Raw genomic sequence first — 23984 nt, 5'->3', positions numbered from 1 at the left:
CCTTCCCATGGAAACACTCCTGCACCCAAACTCACCCCCCAACCTACCCTGGGACACCCTACTGCAGCCAAACTCACCCCCCAACCTGCCCTGGGACACCCCACTGCACCCAAACTCATCCCCCAACCTACCCTGGGACACCCTACTGCACCCAAACTCACCCCCCACCCCAACCTGACCTGGGACACCCTACTGCAGCCAAACTCACCCCCCAACCTGCCCTGGGACACCCCACTGCACCCAAAATCACCCCCCAACCTACCCTGGGACACCCCACTGCACCCAAAATCACCCCCCAACCTACCCTGGGAAACGCTACTGCACCCAGACTCACCCCCAAACCTACCCTGGGAAACCCACCCCCCAACCTGCCATGGGACATCCTCCTGCACCCAAACTCACCCAGATCCTCCACTCTACCCATGGAAACACTGCTGCACCCAAAATCCCCCCCCCCCCCTCCCCTGGGAAACCCTCCCAATACTTGCTCGCACCATCAGATTCTTCCCAATGTCCAAATCGAAAAACCCCCCTTTCCCAGCATATCCCGTCCAACAGCCGTATCCCATATCTGACAACCACGGACCACTTCCTCCAGCTACTAACACCCAAACACAGCGGCCAGCGTGCATCAAGGGCACCAACACCAACCTCACCCGGTTTACCCCCATCTTCCATTTAGATTGTAAGCTCATGGATCTCTGTACCGGTTCTGTCGGCACATGCGGACTTGCGGATTATTATGCTGTTTACGGTCATTCAACTTTTAAGGCAGTAGCGTAGCAAGGTATGCGCGGGTTCCCCGGGCCTACTGCGCATGTGCGACCGGCACGCGCACTTGCATTGTTCCCACTAGAGAGCGGGCCCCCCAAGAGCTCGTGTCCCCGGGGTATAGCTACGCCCCTGTTTTAAGGGCTATTCTATGGAACATATACAGTTAGGGCCGGAAATAATTGGACACGGATACAAGTTTTGTTATTTCGGTTATTTCGGCTGTGTACCAAAATAAATTCACGTTACAGTTAAATAATGAATATGGGCTTAAAGTGCAGTCTATCAGCTTTAATTTGAGGGTATTCACATCCAAATTGGAGAAAGGGTTTAGGAATTACATCTCTTTAATATGTAGCCCCGTCTTTTTCAAGGGACCAAAAGGAATTGGACAATTGACTCAAAAGCTGTTTCATGGACAGGTGTGGGCTATTCCTTCGTTATTTCAGCATCAATTAAGCAGGTAAAAGGTCTGGAGTTGATTCCAGGTGTGGCATTCTCATTTGCAAGCTGTTGCTGTGAACCCACAACATGCGGTCAAAGGAGCTCTCAATGCAAGTGAAACAGGGCATCCTTAGGCTGCAAAAAAAAAAAGAAAATCCATCAGAGAGATAGCAGGAACATTAGGTGTGGCCAAATCAACAGTTTGGTACAGTCTGAGAAAAAAAAGATCGCACTGGTGAGCTCTGCAACACAAAAAGGCCTGGACGTCCACGGAAGACAACAGTGGTGGATGATTGTAGGATCCTTTCCATGGTAAAGAAAAACCCGTTCACAACATCCAGCCAAGTGAAGGACACTCTCCAGGAGGTAGGCATATCATTATCCAAATCTACCATAAAGAGAAGACTTCACGAGAGCAAATACAGAGGGTTCACCACAAAGTGCAAACCATTCATAAGCCTCAAGAATAGAAAGGCCAGATTAGACTTTGCCAAACAATATCTCAAAAAGCCAGCCCGGTTCTGGAACAGCATTCTTTGGACAGATGAAACCAAGATCAACCTGTACCAGAATGATGGGAAGAAAAAAGTATGGAGAAGGCTTGGAACGGCTCATGATCCGAAACATACCACATTATCTGTAAAACACGGTGGAGGCAGTGTGATGGCATGGGCATGCATGGCTTACAATGGCACTGGGTCACTAGTGTATATTGATGATGTGACAGAAGACAGAAGCAGCCGGATGAATTCTGAAGTGTATAGGGATATATTGTCTGCTCAGATTTAGCGAAGTTGATTGGACGGCGCTTCACTTTACAGATGGACAATGACCCAAAACATACTGCGAACGCAACGCAGGAGTTTTTTAAGGCAAAGAAGTGGAATATTCTGCAATGGCCGAGTCAATCGCCTAATCTCAACCCGATCGAGCATGCATTTCACTTGCTGAAGACAAAACTTAAGGCAGAAAGACCCACGAACAAACAACAACAACTGAAGACAGCTGCAGTAAAGGCCTGGCAAAGCATCACAAAGGAGGAAACCCAGCGTTTGGTGATGTCCATGCGTTCCAGACTTCAAGCAGTCATTGCCTGCAAAGGATTCTCGACAAAGTATTAAAAATGAACATTTTATTTATGATTGTGTTAATTTGTCCAATTACATTTGAGCCCCTGAAATAAGGGGACTGTGTATGAAAATGGTTGCAATTCCTAAACGTTTCATACGATATTTTTGTTCAACCCCTTGAATTAAAGCTGAAAGTCTGCACTTCTATTGCATCTCGGTTGTTTCATTTCAAATCCATTGTGGTGGCGTACAGAGCCAAAATTATGAAAATTGTGTCAGTGTCCGATTATTTCCAGACCTAACTGTATGCCGATCACCTTAATGACTTGCTTAGTGCACCGCACCCCGACACGTCACCGCTTGGCAGTAGGAAAAAACTGGTCTATGGTGCAATGAGAACTAGACTTCTATGGAGAAAGTGGTCCTTATAAAGCGTTATTTAGCTACCTGTTAAGCGCCATGGTCACCGTCGCTCCTTGGGACATATCCTGAGATGCTGCCACCGCGGCTTCTGCCAGGGATGCCACAGCTTGGTTGGCCTCCGATGCCTGCGTCGTCTGGATGGTCATCTCGCCCCCCTGAAGTGTCGCCCAGTTCTGTTCTACCTGGAGGTGTTTAATGCGGCCATTAAAGAGTTCATTCCCCGGGTCACAGCGCAGGGATCAGCACATTATTATTAGGAACAGCGCCTGGCGTGAAGGTTTCATGGTCACAGAGCAGGTCAGGTAACAACATTAACAAGTAAATCACATGGATTTGCACCAATATCTGGTTGCACGAGGACCACGAGAGTCCCACTTTAATCGAAAGACAGACAGCACAGCACAGATGTCGGGCAATATACACATGATAATAATAATAACAAGGCGATAATGAAAAATCAAGATTAAAGCGCAATCCAAGCGGCTTAAAAATATATATTTATTTTTTGTGTTTTAATATATGCAGCCTTTACCTTTATTGAAAACTAATTACCTAATCTGCCGATAGGTTCGATCGCAAAAACCTGCTTCCCGGGGTTCACTAAATGGCTGCCTTTCAGTTTCAGCAGCACCAATGTATTCTTACATGACTAAGGTAACATTATGTATTGTTTCAGTTTGCAGCTCAAACTGCTGGGAATATTGGCAACAAATAATCACAAACAGGAAAGTGTTATAAAGTTCTTGCACTGCTGGGGAGGTGTGCTAAAGCCTGCTATAGAAATCACAGGATGCTCAGTATATTATAACGCATTAAAAATGGCATTAAGAGTTGAATAAAAAACACATTTTTAAAGAAGGGGTAATAAATATTATCTAAAACTAAAGAACGGATTTATTAAAAAAATCACATATGTCGGATCCTGCGTGGTTTGTCTCCTTTCAAATGGGTGATAATGGCAGTATTGCATCAGTAAGCCAATGGGGACATATTTTAGGGAACGGCCATTTACATGTCAGATTGAAATGGGGATAGCAGCCCCTGTTTGTGCTGTGCCCGGTACTCCGTGTTGGAGCCTGCTCTAGGGGCATCTTCATTATTTTAACATTTCATTTATTCAGAAAACTTCAATTTGTAAGAAAGGTTCAAACTAGATACCTGCCCAATTCTTAATTTGTAACATCTACGGTGAAAAAGTTCTCACGTGAATTAAACTGTGACTAATAGTTTTGCTTATTGAACATAAATGTATCCCGATTAAAGCTGCAGTTCAGTCAATATCCTGCATGTGTGTTTTTTTAATAAATCAGTTCTGTAGTAAGAAAAAATACTTTTAGCATTTTCTGTTTTTAAAAAAACAACTTTGAAAGACCAATTTTCTTGTATTCTATTTTAACAGCCATTTGCTAGGCACTGCCCCTTCATGTCCTGTCACAAGCCCTGGCACACCCCTTTGTCAGCCCTGCCCTCCCTCTAGCACATGTCAGTGCAGGAGTGCTCATGAATATTCATGAGCTTCCACTGACAGACAAGCAGAATATAAACAAATCCCAGCTTTTAATATGTCACCAAATTTCGACCTATCAATACATGGAGAACAAATTGACCTGCAGCTATACAGTTCTATAGGTAATTAGAGATTGCCCACATGAAACTATTGAAGTAAAAAAATAAATGTAAAAAAAAAAAAAAGACTGAACTGCAGCTTTAATATGATCATGAAACATTTCTTCCGGTCATTTTGAGAGATTGACCAATCCCAGCACAAAGGATACAAAAATAAATCAACTCTGACGCAGCGTTAAGGTCCAGGGCCGAGCCTGAAGAAATGCTATAAAACCCGCAGGTCCTCAACTCCAGTACTCAAGATCCCCCAACAGGTAAGGCTTTCAGCATGTCCCTGCTTCAGCACTGGTGCCTCCATCAGTCCCTGCTTCAGCACAGGTGGCTCAAGCAGCGGCTCAGTCTTCTGAGCCACCTCAGCTGAAGCAGGGCTATCCTTAAAAACCTGACCTGTGTCGCTTTCAGCGCCGGGGACTCCCTGGTTGCCGGGATACTTCTGGTTTTAGGCGCCGGTGTTCACTCACGGAGAAATTAACATGGCTCCACGGGGTGAGCCAACAGCAAGCCGCAACCAATGACGCGGATCCGGGTAGATTTGGTGGCCATATTGCTTCCACAGAAGGGACCACCGGGGAAGTAGATCTGTAATTATCTCGAGAGCCAGGGGAGGTCCCCGGGGGTACAAATAACCCGGTTCATCTCCGCAGGAATCCCCCTTCATTTAAAAATGAAATGGCCCCAGGTGGGCTTGCCACGTTCCAAGCGATTTCACCGCCGCAGCAAAGAGACAGGAAGTGATCACTGTCAGGCAAAACCGCCTACCCTATGATGGGGAAGGTTTCAGCTCCGTGTATTGGATTTCAGCTCATTACGTCGCCGAAACCTTTTCGAGCAATGGAAGGCGGCTTCACGCGACCGCGAGCAAGGATCTGTTTGACAACGCGCTAGGCGCCATGACCAGTCAACGGTCCAGTAGATCAGAGGTGGCCAACTCCAGTCCTCCAGAACCCCAAACAGGTCCGGTTTTCAAGATATCCCTGCTTCAGCACAGGTGGCTCATTCTGTGGCTCAGTCTGGAGACTGAGCCACCCGTGCTGAAGCAAGGACTGATTGAGCCACCCGTGCTGAAGCAAGGACTGATTGAGCCACCTGTGCTGAAGGATATCCTTAAAACCGGACCCGCTGGTGGCCCTTGAGGCTCAGTGATTTTGACTGAACCCGGACCTGTTGGGGGTTCTGGAGAACTGGAGTTGTCGGGTTTCTGAATACAAGGTCACCCGCATCCGGTGCTGTGCTGTCCACTTAGCGGGAAATTCTATATACGCCGAAGTAGCCGTTCGGGACGTTTTTCGGCAAAAAAATCTGCAGTCACTTCAATGGGGATCTGCGTCCGAAAGCGGCCACGTCGTTGTATATAGAATAAGGCCCTCGGTCCTTACCTCGCCATCACTGACCGTGGAGTAATTAACTTGTGCAACGGTTACTGTGGTTGGCAGTTCTGAGGCGTCGGCGAGAGTGGCCACGGTAGCTCCTGTGCCAACCTGCGGGAGACACACACAGAGAGGGCAGTTAGTTATATGGTGGAGCCGGGCTCACACACAGAGAGGGCAGTTAGTTATATGGTGGAGCCGGGCTCACATACAGAGAGGGCAGTTAGTTATATGGTGGAGCCGGGCTCACACACAGAGAGGGCAGTTAGTTATATGGTGGAGCCAGGCTCACATACAGAGAGGGCAGTTAGTTATATGGTGGAGCCGGGCTCACACACAGAGAGGGCAGTTAGTTATATGGTGGAGCCGGGCTCACATACAGAGAGGGCAGTTAGTTATATGGTGGAGCCGGGCTCACACACAGAGGGCAGTTAGTTATATGGTGGAGCCGGGCTCACATACAGAGAGGGCAGTTAGTTATATGGTGGAGCCGGGCTCACACACAGAGAGGGCAGTTAGTTATATGGTGGAGCCGGGCTCACATACAGAGAGGGCAGTTAGTTATATGGTGGAGCCGGGCTCACATACAGAGAGGGCAGTTAATTATATGGTGGAGCCGGGCTCACACACAGCTCCAGCAGCCTGCCCAGCTTGTGAGAACTGTAGCAAGAAGTCACAGGGCTGGCCTCATTAGCCACCAACACACCAGGTTTTAAGGATATCCCTGCTTCAGCACAGGGGGCTCAATCAACAGGTTTCAAGGCTCAATCCCCACCTGTGCTGAAGCAAGGATATCTTTAAAACCTGGCGTGTTGGTGGCTCTTGAAGCTTGAGTTTGGCCAGCCCATGCAATAGGTTGAATCTCCGCGCTCAAAAGGACAGTCCCGACAAACAACTCCATGTTCACATCTCTGTGGGGAAATCGGTGTGGCCACCTTAATCTGAGTCACATACAATGTAATACCAGCCTCTCGCAGGACTTGGTGTCGGGGCAAAATTCTAATCAGTGCTGGACTTGCGCATAAGATCAGCTACAGTTTAGATCAGTGCTTTTCAACCAGGGTTCCTAAGAACCCTTGGGTTCCCCGGGCATCCTTAAAGGGTCCCCTGTAATTGTCAGGTCCTTTTAAAATTGTATCAGATACAGAAGAATTTACGATGCATCTAATCTCAGACGCGCTATTAGAGAGGGTTGGGGTTCCTTACAATGCATCTGATATCAGACGCGCTATTAGAGAGGGTCGGGGTTCCTTACAATGCATCTGATCTCAGACGCGCTATTAGAGAGGGTTGGGGTTCCTTACAATGCATCTAATCTCAGACGCGCTATTAGAGAGGGTTGGGGTTCCTTACAATGCATCTGATCTCAGACGCGCTATTAGAGAGGGTTGGGGTTCCTTACAACGTATCTGATCTCAGGAGCGCTATTAGAGAGGGTTGGGGTTCCTTACAATGTATCTGATCTCAGACAGGAGGATAAATAAAGAAGATATGGGGAAAATAACCCTCTATAAATATGGACATTTTGGTTCAAATATGACACTAAGCATCGTGTGCATCGGAAGTGACAAACTCCGTAGCTTCTCATTTGAAGACATCACTGACTTTACTGTCCAAGAATCACGAAAGTGGGGCATGAGCAGCTCCTTCCCGGGGAGCCCCAATAGTTAATCTCAAAAGAAAGGTTTGCATCGAGTAACTCTGATAATTGCAACGTTGCAATCGCTTTGTTTCTGAGCGCCTTACAGCCGCGAGCATTTCCGTGATATTTGCAGTTAAGCTTTCAGGCCACATAAATAAAAAAAATTTAATAACTAAAAATTCAGGGAACACCAACCGCGCGTGTGCGAAAAAAAAGACGACTGCCAGTAATCGCTCAGGCACGCACGGTTGATAGATATAGATAGATAGATATACAGGCAGTCCCCGGTTATCCGACACAATGCGTTACTCGAAATGGCGTTGGATAGCGAAACGTTGGAAAGCGAAACACGTTTTCCCATAGGAACAGTGTTTAAATGAAAGATTCCGTTCCTGAAGGCATTTTTAATGCTAAAATACACAAAATATTTTACGCAGACAATAAGATATGCAGCACACACAAATTATGTAGTGCATATACTGTATTATATATATAATATAACAATATATAATGTAATAGAAAAATATAATATATTATATAGTATAATATATATATATATATTATACACAAACAACTTTGCAAAGCGTCATAAGAGCATTGGATTAGCCGTTTTGGCGTTGTAAAAATGAACATAGGTATGCATTGCATAGCGTTGGATAAGCCATTCGTTGTAAAACGAGGACTGCCTGTACACTTATCGTAACCCGAATTCAGTGTGAAATAGTGATTTTATGGGCTCATGTTTGAGACCTGACAAAGGAACTGTCTTAAGGTAAATTCCATATACTACTAGGATCACACACGCAAAGTGTGAATAACTTTTCCTCGCAAGTGACAATTATAAAAGTACTCAAAAACAAAATGTACACAAAATCAAGGCATACAAATGTTACTTTGGGAAATAATACATCACCTAGAACACCTTATACTCAAAAAGCCTAAATAATAAAATAAATAAAAAACTGAAATATAGCGCTTAGAAGCGTTAAAACAGCGCTCGTTCCAGAGGAACGCAGTGACACGTACGTTTTCATCAGCGCCATATGATGACACACACAGCTTTCATTCAGGACACAATCTAGTTTGCCGCAGGGTCCTCGGTCAGGACCAAAACACGGCTCAATAAAATCCTGACTGTGCAGATCTGTCTGAGGGCTGCCGTGCCACCAGGGCAGGTAAAAATAACCCACCTGTATTAGGGACACTGTGCCATCCGGGTTACTGATGGTCTGGACCACAGTTTGGGACGGTACGAGGTGAGCGATGCCATGTGTAGTCGTCACGTGCTGCTGTTGATCCTCAAACGCGTACAAGAGATCTTCCCTCCCGTGCTGCTTGTAACAGTTCTTTACAATTGTCCGCAACGCTTGTGTCCAGGAAACCTGCAGACACAGGAAGCAGTCAGAGCAGCAGGAAGCAGTCAGAGCAGCAACAGGAAGCAGTCACAGCAGCAAACGGAAGCAGTCAGAGCAGCAACTCACCCCTCGTTTTATGCTTTTGTAGGTTATCTTACCTGCCCCGAGGGTCCCTTTATGTCTAGCGAGCCCCCGAATTCCCAGGGTATTTTGTTCCCCCTCCCCCACACCCGGAACGGCCAATAAAAAAACAGTGATGTCATCAAGGGACGACGTGGCAACATCCTATTGGTGACCACGTGGCCATATTATCTGGGGGTTTCCAGAACTGAGGGACTCCCCGGTTTAGGCAAGCTTAAAGAACACACATATATAAGAAGGAATGTACAATATCGGGCGGGGTTGTGACCTTAATCCAGCATCAAATTATATGACAGGCAGAATGCATAACGGGTTCTCAAACCCCCACCCCCCCAAATAGGTTTTCAGGATATCCCTGCTTCAGCACAGATGGTGCAGTCGAAGATTGAGCCACCTGTGCTGAAGCGTAGATATACTTTAAACCTGACCTGTTGGAGGGGGTCGGGGGTTCTTGAGGGCTGGAGTTGAGCACCCCCTGGCTTAGTTTTAAGAACACAGTCTTTGAAGTGGGTGCGTTCCAAGCTCAGCGCCGGCCCCCCTGTGACCTTGGATGTGTCACTAACTCCCGGTCACCTCCGCCACCAGAATGAGAATTGCCCATTCTTCGGGCCAGGACGTATCGCCTCTGCAAACGCGTACAGTGCAGAATACATGGCCAGCTCTATGAGAAGGATCATTACTTGTTAAAGCAGCAAATTGCGGGTCAGCAAACCAGGTGGAAGAGTAACAAAAAAGGTACCCCCCCCCCCCCCTAAATATCGGTTACCCTTTTTTTTTAAGCCGACACTCGATTTGGTGCTTCATAGTTTTAAGAAAATGAAGCTTGGTAAAAAAAAAATAGATTTCCCACCGACCCCACGTCACAACCACGTTAGTGGCCACAGGGGTCACCCCGGGGAGCCAGATACCCCCGTGAGTCGCCTGAGGGATTAAGCAGCAGATGGAACACCCACAGCTAAGCATTCCAGTCACGCCCCGATAACATGGGGAAACGGGGCGTCCCGCACACTGCAGCCTGGGCAGGGGCTCCCTGCTGCATTAGCAAGTAACAAGAACAGTTAGGTCGTGCTACCGTCTCCGTACGTTCTCCCTTCTTACCCCTTACATTGTAATCCCATCGGGGCGGGTACTCCTTTTTCTAATGTCTACTCATGTCAAAGCCCGTGTTCCCATTACGTGTTATTATAGACGTGTGTTACTGCTGTGAAGCACTATGTACATGGATGGCACTATGAAAATAAAGATATATATATATATTCATTTTTTTTAAGAGAAAGAACAGACCCCGCACCCACAAGACTGCACAATAAAGGTTACCAAGAAACTGACAATAGTATATATATACACTGGGTAGATATGTCAGTGGTGCTATAGGACTAGAGAGAGATAGAGATAGAGAGAGATAGAGAGAGATAGAGAGAGATAGAGAGAGATAGAGAGAGATAGAGAGAGATAGAGAGAGATAGAGAGAGAGATAGAGAGAGATAGAGAGAGAGATAGAGAGAGATAGAGAGAGATAGAGAGAGAGATAGAGAGAGAGATAGAGAGAGAGATAGAGAGAGAGATAGAGAGAGAGAGAGAGAGAGAGAGAGATAGAGAGAGAGATAGAGAGAGAGATAGAGAGAGATAGAGATATAGAGAGAGAGATATAGAGATATAGAGAGAGAGATATAGAGATATAGAGAGAGAGAGATAGAGATATAGAGATATAGAGAGAGAGAGATATAGAGATATATAGAGAGAGATATAGAGATATAGAGAGATAGAGAGAGATAGCGAGAGATAGCGAGAGATAGCGAGAGAGAGAGAGATAGAGAGAGATAGAGAGAGATAGAGAGAGATAGAGAGAGAGAGATAGATAGATAGGATAGATATATAGATATATACATAGATATATACACACACATACATACATATATGTGTGTACAGGAAAGAAACCGTTGAGGTGTTGCCAAAAGCTCTGTGCACTATAATCTATGAAGAACCCCAATGTCGTTCCCCTAAAAGGGATGAAACCCTACAAGGAACCAGCATGTCTCCGGGATAAACAGGACTGCTAGAAGTCAGAACTACCCAGCTTTATGAACACTTTTCCTTGTTCTAGAAATTGTGATGCGGTTCATCCTCGCCAGAGTTTTCACTGCTCCCCTGCCAAGAATCACGGCCCCAAAGGAAGCAGCGCAGAGGTATACTCGGTGCTGCACTACCTCTCTCAGTGGTCACCTGGGAAGAACCCGGCACATGCCAACTGACGGAGAAGCTTCATGGGAAAGACTAAGCGACCAGTGACCCGGCTTCCAAACTCCCTATGAGGTTGGGTTACACGGCCAGAACTACGCAAGAAAATATGGTTAGCGTACTGGTCATCTCCCTACCGAAGTATCCCAGAATAATGATGTCCTGGGACATGCACGGTGATGAGCTTGTGCGCACTAGGCTCGAGATGACCCCCGATGCTGGCAGCGCGGGACCTAAACGGCGCACTTACCCTCTGCTTCTGCTCCTCTGTGCGGACGTCACTGCGAACGTTGGCCCACGGGATATCGTCTGGCCACCAGATGGGCTTGCAGCTTTCCTTGCCCCAGCCAGGCTTCCCTCGGCCCGTGGAGTACTTCAGCATTTCGGGGATGAACGCACGCAGCTGAGCCTACGGAAACAGGGCTTATCAGGGAGGGTGGGAGTGTGGAAGCCGCGTTTTCAGAGCGCTGGAAACACACGAGTTGTGGGGCCGATGCGTCGTCAGGTTTTGTCATATTACTACAAATAAGAGTACTGCAAAACATTACCGGGAATGACAGCGGCACTTTATCCTCAGAATGGGCAATGAGACCGTTAGAACAGGAACCAAACTGTACACATATTTATGTATATGTGGATATTTATAATGTGTGTGTTATACACACACACGATTATATGCGACACACAATTATATGTGACACACACACACGTTTTAAGTTATGGTGGGTGAAAAAGGCAACAAGAAACCTCCACCATATTGCAAATAAAAAGATCACTTGTGAGCACATTCACATCTTACGCAGGTCTGCAACCTAGGGGGCGTGGGGGGGAGTGTGTGTGTGTGTGTGTGTGTACGTGTGTGTGTGTGTACGTGTGTGTACGTGTGTGTACGTGTGTGTACGTGTGTGTACGTGTACGATGTGTGTGTGTGTGTGTGTGTGTGTGTACGATGTGTGTGTGTGTGTGTGTGTGTACGATGTGTGTGTACGATGTGTGTGTACGATGTGTGTGTACGATGTGTGTGTACGATGTGTGTGTGTGTGTGTGTGTGTGTGTGTGTGTGTGTGTGTGTGTGTGTGTGTGTGTGTGTGTGTGTGTGTGTGTGTGTGTGTGTGTGTGTGTGTGTGTGTGTGTGTGTGTGTACGATGTGATCCTGTTGAAATGTTGCGTGATATATATCCTTGTGACTGTGTGATAAGCTTACACTGTATAGATGGAGCTGAAATACACAATGTCCACGGCTCACCTACACATAAGGGCCCCTCCTTGGTTATATTTAAAGTAGAAACAGCTGAGACCAGATGTGGCAATTTGCGGTGAGAGCTGCGGATGGTTCAGACTTGTGTAACCTGGACTCTCCGGGGGAATGATCACAGAAACGCAACTCTATGCAAAGATTTCACAGCCAAAGCTCCGGAGAATCAGCGCTGATCCTGTACAGAGCTCTGACAACATACGCAATATACGCAATATACGCAATATACGCAATATACGCGATATACGCAATATACGCAATATACGCAATATACTCAGGCCCCGACGTGTGGTAAATTCAGCAGGTTTTCATCGGTCCAGCCTCTTCAATGCTTTGGTACAGTTATCTCCAACTAATTGTGGACTGTCCTCGTGCAGCTACTGTAGGTACAATCCGTCAGTATCGGACCTAGAACAACGTTCTGTAAAGAATGGAACCAAACTAACAAAATTGCAACCCTGCTATAATCCAAGATGTGGCTGCCTTTAACAGATTGGACATTCAGCGTGGTTTAATTTACTTCAAGAGCCTCCCAATGAGGGGGGGAGGAGAGGAAGGGGGGGAGAGGAGGAAGGGGGGGAGAGGAGGAAGGGGGGGAGAGGAGGCCTGTAGGAAAGGAAAGGCCTTGAAGTGGGAAATCCTACAAGGACATTCACTCATTCACCGAGGCCTTCAAATTCAGCACCGGAAACCCTGCATGTTGAGTGTATAAGAGACCCGCGACTGCAGCCCATTGTGTTACATGGGAGTTTTCGTATTGCATTGTATCCTGTATACATATCTCCCCACTTATCCCCTTTCTTGTTTGGCTTTAGTTTCTCCATATTGATCGTGGGAGTGAAAGTGGGTGCGGAGGCGAGAAGCACATTTACCCAGATTGAAATTTACCAATGAAACACTGCGTGCTGGGGACCATTCCACAGACGTTAATTAAACTGTATTTAACCAATTAACCTGGCTGTAATTATCACTGAGATCACTTACGAATGTGATGACAGAACTGAAGTTGGGGGATAAAAATCATCAATAAGACCCCCCTCCCCCCTAAATATCACCATGGACAATCTCTGCTTCTGCCCAACTTACACCCGTGCCACCTACTTTGGGGCAATACTGCCACAATGATGAAGATAAAAGAAGAACGGAAGATGGGCCAGCCTGGATCCCCATCTCACACAGAGCTCGCCAGCCTGGATCCCCAGCTCACACTGAGCTCGCCAGCCTGGATCCCCATCTCACACTGAGCTCGCCAGCCTGGATCCCCATCTCACACAGAGCTCGCCAGCCTGGATCCCCAGCTCACACTGAGCTCGCCAGCCTGGATCCCTAGCTCACACTGAGCTCACAAGCCTGGATCCCCATCTCACACTGAGCTCGCCAGCCTGGATCCCCATCTCACACTGAGCTCACAAGCCTGGATCCCCATCTCACACTGAGCTCGCCAGCCTGGATCCCCATCTCACACTGAGCTCGCCAGCCTGGATCCCCAGCTCACACTGAGCTCGCCAGCCTGGATCCCTAGCTCACACTGAGCTCACAAGCCTGGATCCCCATCTCACACTGAGCTCGCCAGCCTGGATCCCCATCTCACACTGAGCTCACAAGCCTGGATCCCCATCTCACACTGAGCTCGCCAGCCTGGATCCCCAGCTCACACTGAGCTCGCCAGCCTGGATCCCCAGCTCACACTGAGCTCGCCAGCCTGGATCCCCATCTCACACTGAGCTCGCCAGCCTGGATCCCCATCTCACACTGAGCTCGCCAGCCTGGATCCCCATCTCACACTGAGCTCGCCAGCCTGGATCCCCATCTCACACTGAGCTCGCCAGCCTGGATCCCCATCTCACACTGAGCTCGCCAGCCTGGATCCCCAGCTCACACTGAGCTCGCCAGCCTGGATCCCCAGTTCACACTGAGCTCGCCAGCCTGGATCCCCATCTCACACTGAGCTCGCCAGCCTGGATCCCCAGCTCACACTGAGCTCGCCAGCCTGGATCCCCAGCTCACACTGAGCTCGCCAGCCTGGATCCCCAGCTCACACTGAGCTCGCCAGCCTGGATCCCATCTCACACAGAGCTCGCCAGCCTGGATCCCCAGCTCACACTGAGCTCGCCAGCCTGGATCCCCAGCTCACACTGAGCTCGCCAGCCTGGATCCCCAGCTCACACTGAGCTCGCCAGCCTGGATCCCCAGCTCACACTGAGCTCGCCAGCCTGGATCCCCATCTCACACTGAGCTCGCCAGCCTGGATCCCCATCTCACACTGAGCTCGCCAGCCTGGATCCCCATCTCACACTGAGCTCGCCAGCCTGGATCCCCATCTCACACCGAGCTCGCCAGCATGGATCCCAAGCTCACACTGAGCTCGCCAGCCTGGATCCCCAGCTCATACTGAGCTCGCCAGCCTGGATCCCCATCTCACACTGAGCTCGCCAGTATGGATCCCCATCTCACACTGAGCTCGCCAGCCTGGATCCCCATCTCACACTGAGCTCGCCAGCCTGGATCCCCATCTCACACTGAGCTCGCCAGCCTGGATCCCCAGCTCACACAGAGCTCGCCAGCCTGGATCCCCATCACACACTGAGCTCGCCAGCCTGGATCCCTAGCTCACACTGAGCTCACAAGCCTGGATCCCCATCTCACACTGATCTCGCCAGCCTGGATCCCCATCTCACACTGAGCTCGCCAGCCTGGATCCCCATCTCACACTGATCTCGCCAGCCTGGATCCCCATCTCACAATGATCTCGCCAGCCTGGATCCCCAGCTCACACAGAGCTCGCCAGCCTGGATCCCCATCTCACACTGATCTCGCCAGCCTGGATCCCCATCTCACACTGAGCTCGCCAGCCTGGATCCCCAGCTCACACCGAGCTCGCCAGCCTGGTGAGTATGAATGTGGGTTGATGGGCAGAAGTCCGCACATAACAGTAACTTGTGAAGAAGAGAATCTGAATACTGATATCACGAGGCTTTTCTACATCAGGCCTATCCCGGCTCCCTGGAAGGACAGGACAGGACAGGAGACACACACACACACGTCTCAAACTGCAGTCCCTGGACAAATATCCTTAATCTGCCCAAAGACTTTCTTGGTGATCCCTGGATCCTTTTAAAACCCAGGGCAGCTGCTCTTTCCTGCAAGCACTGTATGTGCAGAATACATTACATTATACGCAGAAATAAATCTGTTCATCAACAGCCGTGATTGGCTGAATCGCTCACGTGACATTTGTGTTTAGAAAAACGCAGTCGTGCCATCGCGCTCAGTCGTGCGCACTAGGGGCGGCCTCTAAGGGATCCTGCCATTTGTACTTGTCGCGCGCCATCGCACAGAGTATTAATCGCACGGAGTATTAATCGTAATCGCACAGAGTATTAATCGCACGGAGTATAAATCGCACGGAGTATTAATCGCTGCCTTATATGTAAAGTGTTTCCTGTTTAGAAAACAAACAGAGCCACGGTAACCGTCACTAGCCCCCAGCCCGTCGTCCCCTATAACAGACAAAGGGTGTCACAGATAGTTGCTACAATTCCCCAAATGATGTTCTTTAAATAGATTAGGGAGACATGGGGCGTATATTTATTTTTACATTTAACCAATGCATGCACAGAAAATGCCAGGCAGGTTCCTGTATCCACAGGTATACTAAATCCCACCATGTACATTCATATAGGGGACCGGTCTGAGCTTCTTTACAAGGGGTTAAAGGCCCTTCCCCCCACCTCTCTGACACCTACACACACCTATTCTTCCTCTTCCTCACCAGATGGATTAATTACGGGTCCTCGGGACCTGAGAGGCACAAGCCGCTTGTTAAGGAGGGTTCTGTGTAACCCTCTGGAGGAACAATCAGCAGGAGAAGCGGTGACATTAAACCTGTTCATCTGTGAGAATCTGCCTAATTAGTGTCAGGACAGGACCTGCTCTTTCCAACACCTCAGCGAGAGGCGTTTACACGCAGGGGAACCTGCACCGTGCACACACTTCCATCATTCACAACCAGGTGCGCGCACACACGCACGCCTCAGCGAGAGGCGTTTACACGCAGGGGAACCTGCACCGTGCACACACTTCCATCATTCACAACCAGGTGCGCACACACACGCACGCCTCAGCGAGAGGCGTTTACACGCAAGGGGAACCTGCACCGTGCACACACTTCCATCATTCACAACCAGGTGCGCGCACACACGCACGCCTCAGTGAGAGGCGTTTACACGCAGGGGAACCTGCACCGTGCACACACTTCCATCATTCACAACCAGGTGCGCACACACACGCACGCCTCAGTGAGAGGCGTTTACACGCAGGGGAACCTGCACCGTGCACACACTTCCATCATTCACAACCAGGTGCGCGCACACACGCACGCCTCAGCGAGAGGCGTTTACACGCAGGGGAACCTGCACCGTGCACACACTTCCATCATTCACAACCAGGTGCGCACACACACGCACGCCTCAGCGAGAGGCGTTTACACGCAGGGGAACCTGCACCGTGCACACACTTCCATCATTCACAACCAGGTGCGCACACACACGCACGCCTCAGCGAGAGGCGTTTACACGCAGGGGAACCTGCACCGTGCACACACTTCCATCATTCACAACCAGGTGCGCGCACACACGCACGCCTCAGTGAGAGGCGTTTATACGCAGGGGAACCTGCACCGTGCACACACTTCCATCATTCACAACCAGGTGCGCGCACACACGCACGCCTCAGCGAGAGGCGTTTACACGCAGGGGAACCTGCACCGTGCACACACTTCCATCATTCACAACCAGGTGCGCGCACACACGCACGCCTCAGTGAGAGGCGTTTACACGCAAGGGGAACCTGCACCGTGCACACACTTCCATCATTCACAACCAGGTGCGCGCACACACGCACGCCTCAGCGAGAGGCGTTTACACGCAAGGGGAACCTGCACCGTGCACACACTTCCATCATTCACAACCAGGTGCGCGCACACACGCACGCCTCAGTGAGAGGCGTTTACACGCAGGGGAACCTGCACCGTGCACACACTTCCATCATTCACAACCAGGTGCGCACACACACGCACGCCTCAGCGAGAGGCGTTTACACGCAGGGGAACCTGCACCGTGCACACACTTCCATCATTCACAACCAGGTGCGCACACACACGCACGCCTCAGCGAGAGGCGTTTACACGCAGGGGAACCTGCACCGTGCACACACTTCCATCATTCACAACCAGGTGCGCACACACACGCACGCCTCAGCGAGAGGCGTTTACACGCAGGGGAACCTGCACCGTGCACACACTTCCATCATTCACAACCAGGTGCGCGCACACACGCACGCCTCAGTGAGAGGCGTTTACACGCAGGGGAACCTGCACCGTGCACACACTTCCATCATTCACAACCAGGTGCGCGCACACACGCACGCCTCAGTGAGAGGCGTTTACACGCAGGGGAACCTGCACCGTGCACACACTTCCATCATTCACAACCAGGTGCGCGCACACACGCACGCCTCAGCGAGAGGCGTTTACACGCAGGGGAACCTGCACCGTGCACACACTTCCATCATTCACAACCAGGTGCGCACACACACGCACGCCTCAGTGAGAGGCGTTTACACGCAGGGGAACCTGCACCGTGCACACACTTCCATCCCTCACAACCAGGTGCGCACACACGCACGCCTCAGTGAGAGGCGTTTATACGCAGGGGAACCTGCACCGTGCACACACTTCCATCATTCACAACCAGGTGCGCACACACACGCACGCCTCAGTGAGAGGCGTTTACACGCAGGGGAACCTGCACCGTGCACACACTTCCATCATTCACAACCAGGTGCGCGCACACACGCACGCCTCAGCGAGAGGCGTTTACACGCAGGGGAACCTGCACCGTGCACACACTTCCATCATTCACAACCAGGTGCGCACACACACGCACGCCTCAGCGAGAGGCGTTTACACGCAGGGGAACCTGCACCGTGCACACACTTCCATCATTCACAACCAGGTGCGCGCACACACGCACGCCTCAGCGAGAGGCGTTTATACGCAGGGGAACCTGCACCGTGCACACACTTCCATCATTCACAACCAGGTGCGCGCACACACGCACGCCTCAGCGAGAGGCGTTTACACGCAGGGGAACCTGCACCGTGCACACACTTCCATCATTCACAACCAGGTGCGCACACACACGCACGCCTCAGCGAGAGGCGTTTACACGCAGGGGAACCTGCACCGTGCACACACTTCCATCATTCACAACCAGGTGCGCACACACACGCACGCCTCAGTGAGAGGCGTTTACACGCAGGGGAACCTGCACCGTGCACACACTTCCATCATTCACAACCAGGTGCACACACACGCACGCCTCAGCGAGAGGCGTTTACACGCAGGGGAACCTGCACCGTGCACACACTTCCATCATTCACAACCAGGTGCGCACACACGCACGCCTCAGTGAGAGGCGTTTACACGCAGGGGAACCTGCACCGTGCACACACTTCCATCATTCACAACCAGGTGCGCACACACGCGCACACCTCAGCGAGAGGCGTTTATACGCAGGGGAACCTGCACCGTGCACACACTTCCATCATTCACAACCAGGTGCGCACACACACGCACGCCTCAGCGAGAGGCGTTTACACGCAGGGGAACCTGCACCGTGCACACACTTCCATCATTCACAACCAGGTGCGCACACACACGCACGCCTCAGCGAGAGGCGTTTACACGCAGGGGAACCTGCACCGTGCACACACTTCCATCATTCACAACCAGGTGCGCACACACACGCACGCCTCAGCGAGAGGCGTTTACACGCAGGGGAACCTGCACCGTGCACACACTTCCATCATTCACAACCAGGTGCGCACACACACGCACGCCTCAGCGAGAGGCGTTTACACGCAGGGGAACCTGCACCGTGCACACACTTCCATCATTCACAACCAGGTGCGCGCACACACGCACGCCTCAGCGAGAGGCGTTTACACGCAGGGGAACCTGCACCGTGCACACACTTCCATCATTCACAACCAGGTGCGCGCACACACGCACGCCTCAGCGAGAGGCGTTTACACGCAGGGGAACCTGCACCGTGCACACACTTCCATCATTCACAACCAGGTGCGCACACACACGCACGCCTCAGCGAGAGGCGTTTACACGCAGGGGAACCTGCACCGTGCACACACTTCCATCATTCACAACCAGGTGCGCACACACACGCACGCCTCAGCGAGAGGCGTTTACACGCAGGGGAACCTGCACCGTGCACACACTTCCATCATTCACAACCAGGTGCGCACACACGCACGCCTCAGCGAGAGGCGTTTACACGCAGGGGAACCTGCACCGTGCACACACTTCCATCATTCACAACCAGGTGCGCACACACACGCACGCCTCAGTGAGAGGCGTTTACACGCAGGGGAACCTGCACCGTGCACACACTTCCATCATTCACAACCAGGTGCGCGCACACACGCACGCCTCAGCGAGAGGCGTTTACACGCAGGGGAACCTGCACCGTGCACACACTTCCATCATTCACAACCAGGTGCGCGCACACACGCACGCCTCAGCGAGAGGCGTTTATACGCAGGGGAACCTGCACCGTGCACACACTTCCATCATTCACAACCAGGTGCGCACACACACGCACGCCTCAGCGAGAGGCGTTTACACGCAAGGGGAACCTGCACCGTGCACACACTTCCATCATTCACAACCAGGTGCGCGCACACACGCACGCCTCAGTGAGAGGCGTTTACACGCAGGGGAACCTGCACCGTGCACACACTTCCATCATTCACAACCAGGTGCGCGCACACACGCACGCCTCAGCGAGAGGCGTTTACACGCAGGGGAACCTGCACCGTGCACACACTTCCATCATTCACAACCAGGCGCGCGCACACACGCACGCCTCAGCGAGAGGCGTTTACACGCAGGGGAACCTGCACCGTGCACACACTTCCATCATTCACAACCAGGTGCGCGCACACACGCACGCCTCAGTGAGAGGCGTTTATACGCAGGGGAACCTGCACCGTGCACACACTTCCATCATTCACAACCAGGTGCGCACACACACGCACGCCTCAGCGAGAGGCGTTTACACGCAAGGGGAACCTGCACCGTGCACACACTTCCATCATTCACAACCAGGTGCGCGCACACACGCACGCCTCAGTGAGAGGCGTTTACACGCAGGGGAACCTGCACCGTGCACACACTTCCATCATTCACAACCAGGTGCGCGCACACACGCACGCCTCAGCGAGAGGCGTTTACACGCAGGGGAACCTGCACCGTGCACACACTTCCATCATTCACAACCAGGTGCGCGCACACACGCACGCCTCAGTGAGAGGCGTTTACACGCAGGGGAACCTGCACCGTGCACACACTTCCATCATTCACAACCAGGTGCGCGCACACACGCACGCCTCAGTGAGAGGCGTTTATACGCAGGGGAACCTGCACCGTGCACACACTTCCATCATTCACAACCAGGTGCGCACACACACGCACGCCTCAGCGAGAGGCGTTTACACGCAGGGGAACCTGCACCGTGCACACACTTCCATCATTCACAACCAGGTGCGCGCACACACGCACGCCTCAGCGAGAGGCGTTTATACGCAGGGGAACCTGCACCGTGCACACACTTCCATCATTCACAACCAGGTGCGCGCACACACGCACGCCTCAGTGAGAGGCGTTTACACGCAGGGGAACCTGCACCGTGCACACACTTCCATCCCTCACAACCAGGTGCGCACACACACGCACGCCTCAGCGAGAGGCGTTTACACGCAGGGGAACCTGCACCGTGCACACACTTCCATCATTCACAACCAGGTGCGCGCACACACGCACGCCTCAGCGAGAGGCGTTTACACGCAGGGGAACCTGCACCGTGCACACACTTCCATCATTCACAACCAGGTGCGCGCACACACGCACGAGGCGTTTACACGCAGGGGAACCTGCACCGTGCACACACTTCCATCATTCACAACCAGGTGCGCGCACACACGCACGCCTCAGCGAGAGGCGTTTACACGCAGGGGAACCTGCACCGTGCACACACTTCCATCATTCACAACCAGGTGCGCACACACACGCACGCCTCAGCGAGAGGCGTTTACACGCAGGGGAACCTGCACCGTGCACACACTTCCATCATTCACAACCAGGTGCGCACACACACGCACGCCTCAGCGAGAGGCGTTTATACGCAGGGGAACCTGCACCGTGCACACACTTCCATCATTCACAACCAGGTGCGCACACACACGCACGCCTCAGTGAGAGGCGTTTACACGCAGGGGAACCTGCACCGTGCACACACTTCCATCATTCACAACCAGGTGCGCACACACACGCACGCCTCAGTGAGAGGCGTTTACACGCAGGGGAACCTGCACCGTGCACACACTTCCATCATTCACAACCAGGTGCGCGCACACACGCACGCCTCAGTGAGAGGCGTTTACACGCAGGGGAACCTGCACCGTGCACACACTTCCATCATTCACAACCAGGTGCGCACACACACGCACGCCTCAGCGAGAGGCGTTTACACGCAGCGGAACCTGCACCGTGCACACACTTCCATCATTCACAACCAGGTGCGCACACACACGCACGCCTCAGTGAGAGGCGTTTACACGCAGGGGAACCTGCACCGTGCACACACTTCCATCATTCACAACCAGGTGCGCACACACACGCACGCCTCAGCGAGAGGCGTTTATACGCAGGGGAACCTGCACCGTGCACACACTTCCATCATTCACAACCAGGTGCGCGCACACACGCACGCCTCAGCGAGAGGCGTTTACACGCAGGAGAACCTGCACCGTGCACACACTTCCATCATTCACAACCAGGTGCGCACACACACGCACGCCTCAGCGAGAGGCGTTTACACGCAGGGGAACCTGCACCGTGCACACACTTCCATCATTCACAACCAGGTGCGCACACACACGCACGCCTCAGTGAGAGGCGTTTACACGCAGGGGAACCTGCACCGTGCACACACTTCCATCATTCACAACCAGGTGCGCACACACACGCACGCCTCAGCGAGAGGCGTTTACACGCAGGGGAACCTGCACCGTGCACACACTTCCATCATTCACAACCAGGTGCGCGCACACACGCACGCCTCAGTGAGAGGCGTTTACACGCAGGGGAACCTGCACCGTGCACACACTTCCATCATTCACAACCAGGTGCGCACACACACGCACGCCTCAGTGAGAGGCGTTTACACGCAGGGGAACCTGCACCGTGCACACACTTCCATCATTCACAACCAGGTGCGCGCACACACGCACGCCTCAGCGAGAGGCGTTTACACGCAGGGGAACCTGCACCGTGCACACACTTCCATCATTCACAACCAGGTGCGCACACACACGCACGCCTCAGCGAGAGGCGTTTACACGCAGGGGAACCTGCACCGTGCACACACTTCCATCATTCACAGCCAGGCGCCGCACAACATGCACACACACCTCAGCGAGAAGGCATTTACACGCAGGGGAACCTGCACCGTGCACACACTTCCATCATTCACAACCAGGTGCGCACACACACGCACGCCTCAGCGAGAGGCGTTTACACGCAGGGGAACCTGCACCGTGCACACACTTCCATCATTCACAACCAGGTGCGCGCACACACGCACGCCTCAGCGAGAGGCGTTTACACGCAGGGGAACCTGCACCGTGCACACACTTCCATCATTCACAACCAGGTGCGCACACACACGCACGCCTCAGCGAGAGGCGTTTACACGCAGGGGAACCTGCACCGTGCACACACTTCCATCATTCACAACCAGGTGCGCGCACACACGCACGCCTCAGCGAGAGGCGTTTACACGCAGGGGAACCTGCACCGTGCACACACTTCCATCATTCACAACCAGGTGCGCACACACACGCACGCCTCAGCGAGAGGCGTTTACACGCAGGGGAACCTGCACCGTGCACACACTTCCATCATTCACAACCAGGTGCGCACACACACGCACGCCTCAGCGAGAGGCGTTTACACGCAGGGGAACCTGCACCGTGCACACACTTCCATCATTCACAACCAGGTGCGCACACACACGCACGCCTCAGCGAGAGGCGTTTACACGCAGGGGAACCTGCACCGTGCACACACTTCCATCATTCACAACCAGGTGCGCACACACACGCACGCCTCAGCGAGAGGCGTTTACACGCAGGGGAACCTGCACCGTGCACACACTTCCATCATTCACAACCAGGTGCGCACACACACGCACGCCTCAGCGAGAGGCGTTTACACGCAGGGGAACCTGCACCGTGCACACACTTCCATCATTCACAACCAGGTGCGCACACACACGCACGCCTCAGCGAGAGGCGTTTACACGCAGGGGAACCTGCACCGTGCACACACTTCCATCATTCACAACCAGGTGCGCACACACACGCACGCCTCAGCGAGAGGCGTTTATACGCAGGGGAACCTGCACCGTGCACACACTTCCATCATTCACAACCAGGTGCGCACACACACGCACGCCTCAGCGAGAGGCGTTTACACGCAGGGGAACCTGCACCGTGCACACACTTCCATCATTC

At 52.0% G+C, this 23984-nt stretch overlaps 1 protein-coding gene across 4 annotated transcripts in view; it reads right to left on the bottom strand.

Moving 5' to 3' along the window:
• Positions 1-1085: 1085 nt before the first annotated feature.
• The window catches only part of NRF1 (nuclear respiratory factor 1), a 73688-nt gene continuing 50789 nt past the window's right edge, over positions 1086-23984 (bottom strand). Inside the window, exons 7-11 of one of the 4 annotated variants that reach the window (XM_075599335.1) lie at positions 11328-11486; positions 8534-8725; positions 5711-5812; positions 2733-2890; positions 1088-1350 (exon numbers count right to left, since the gene is read on the bottom strand). In XM_075599335.1, the coding sequence (XP_075455450.1) occupies positions 1227-1350; positions 2733-2890; positions 5711-5812; positions 8534-8725; positions 11328-11486 (735 nt within the window). In that variant the 3' untranslated portion in view covers positions 1088-1226. Of the gene's footprint in view, positions 1351-2732; positions 2891-5710; positions 5813-8533; positions 8726-11327; positions 11487-23984 lie in introns of all 4 variants that reach the window. The other 3 variants (XM_075599337.1, XM_075599336.1, XM_075599338.1) reach the window with 3 other exon arrangements.

Source organism: Ascaphus truei, chromosome 5 (genome assembly GCF_040206685.1).
Source record: "Ascaphus truei isolate aAscTru1 chromosome 5, aAscTru1.hap1, whole genome shotgun sequence".
NCBI classification, from domain to species: Eukaryota; Metazoa; Chordata; class Amphibia; order Anura; family Ascaphidae; genus Ascaphus; species Ascaphus truei.
This window is presented reverse-complemented; position numbering and strand designations above follow the sequence as displayed.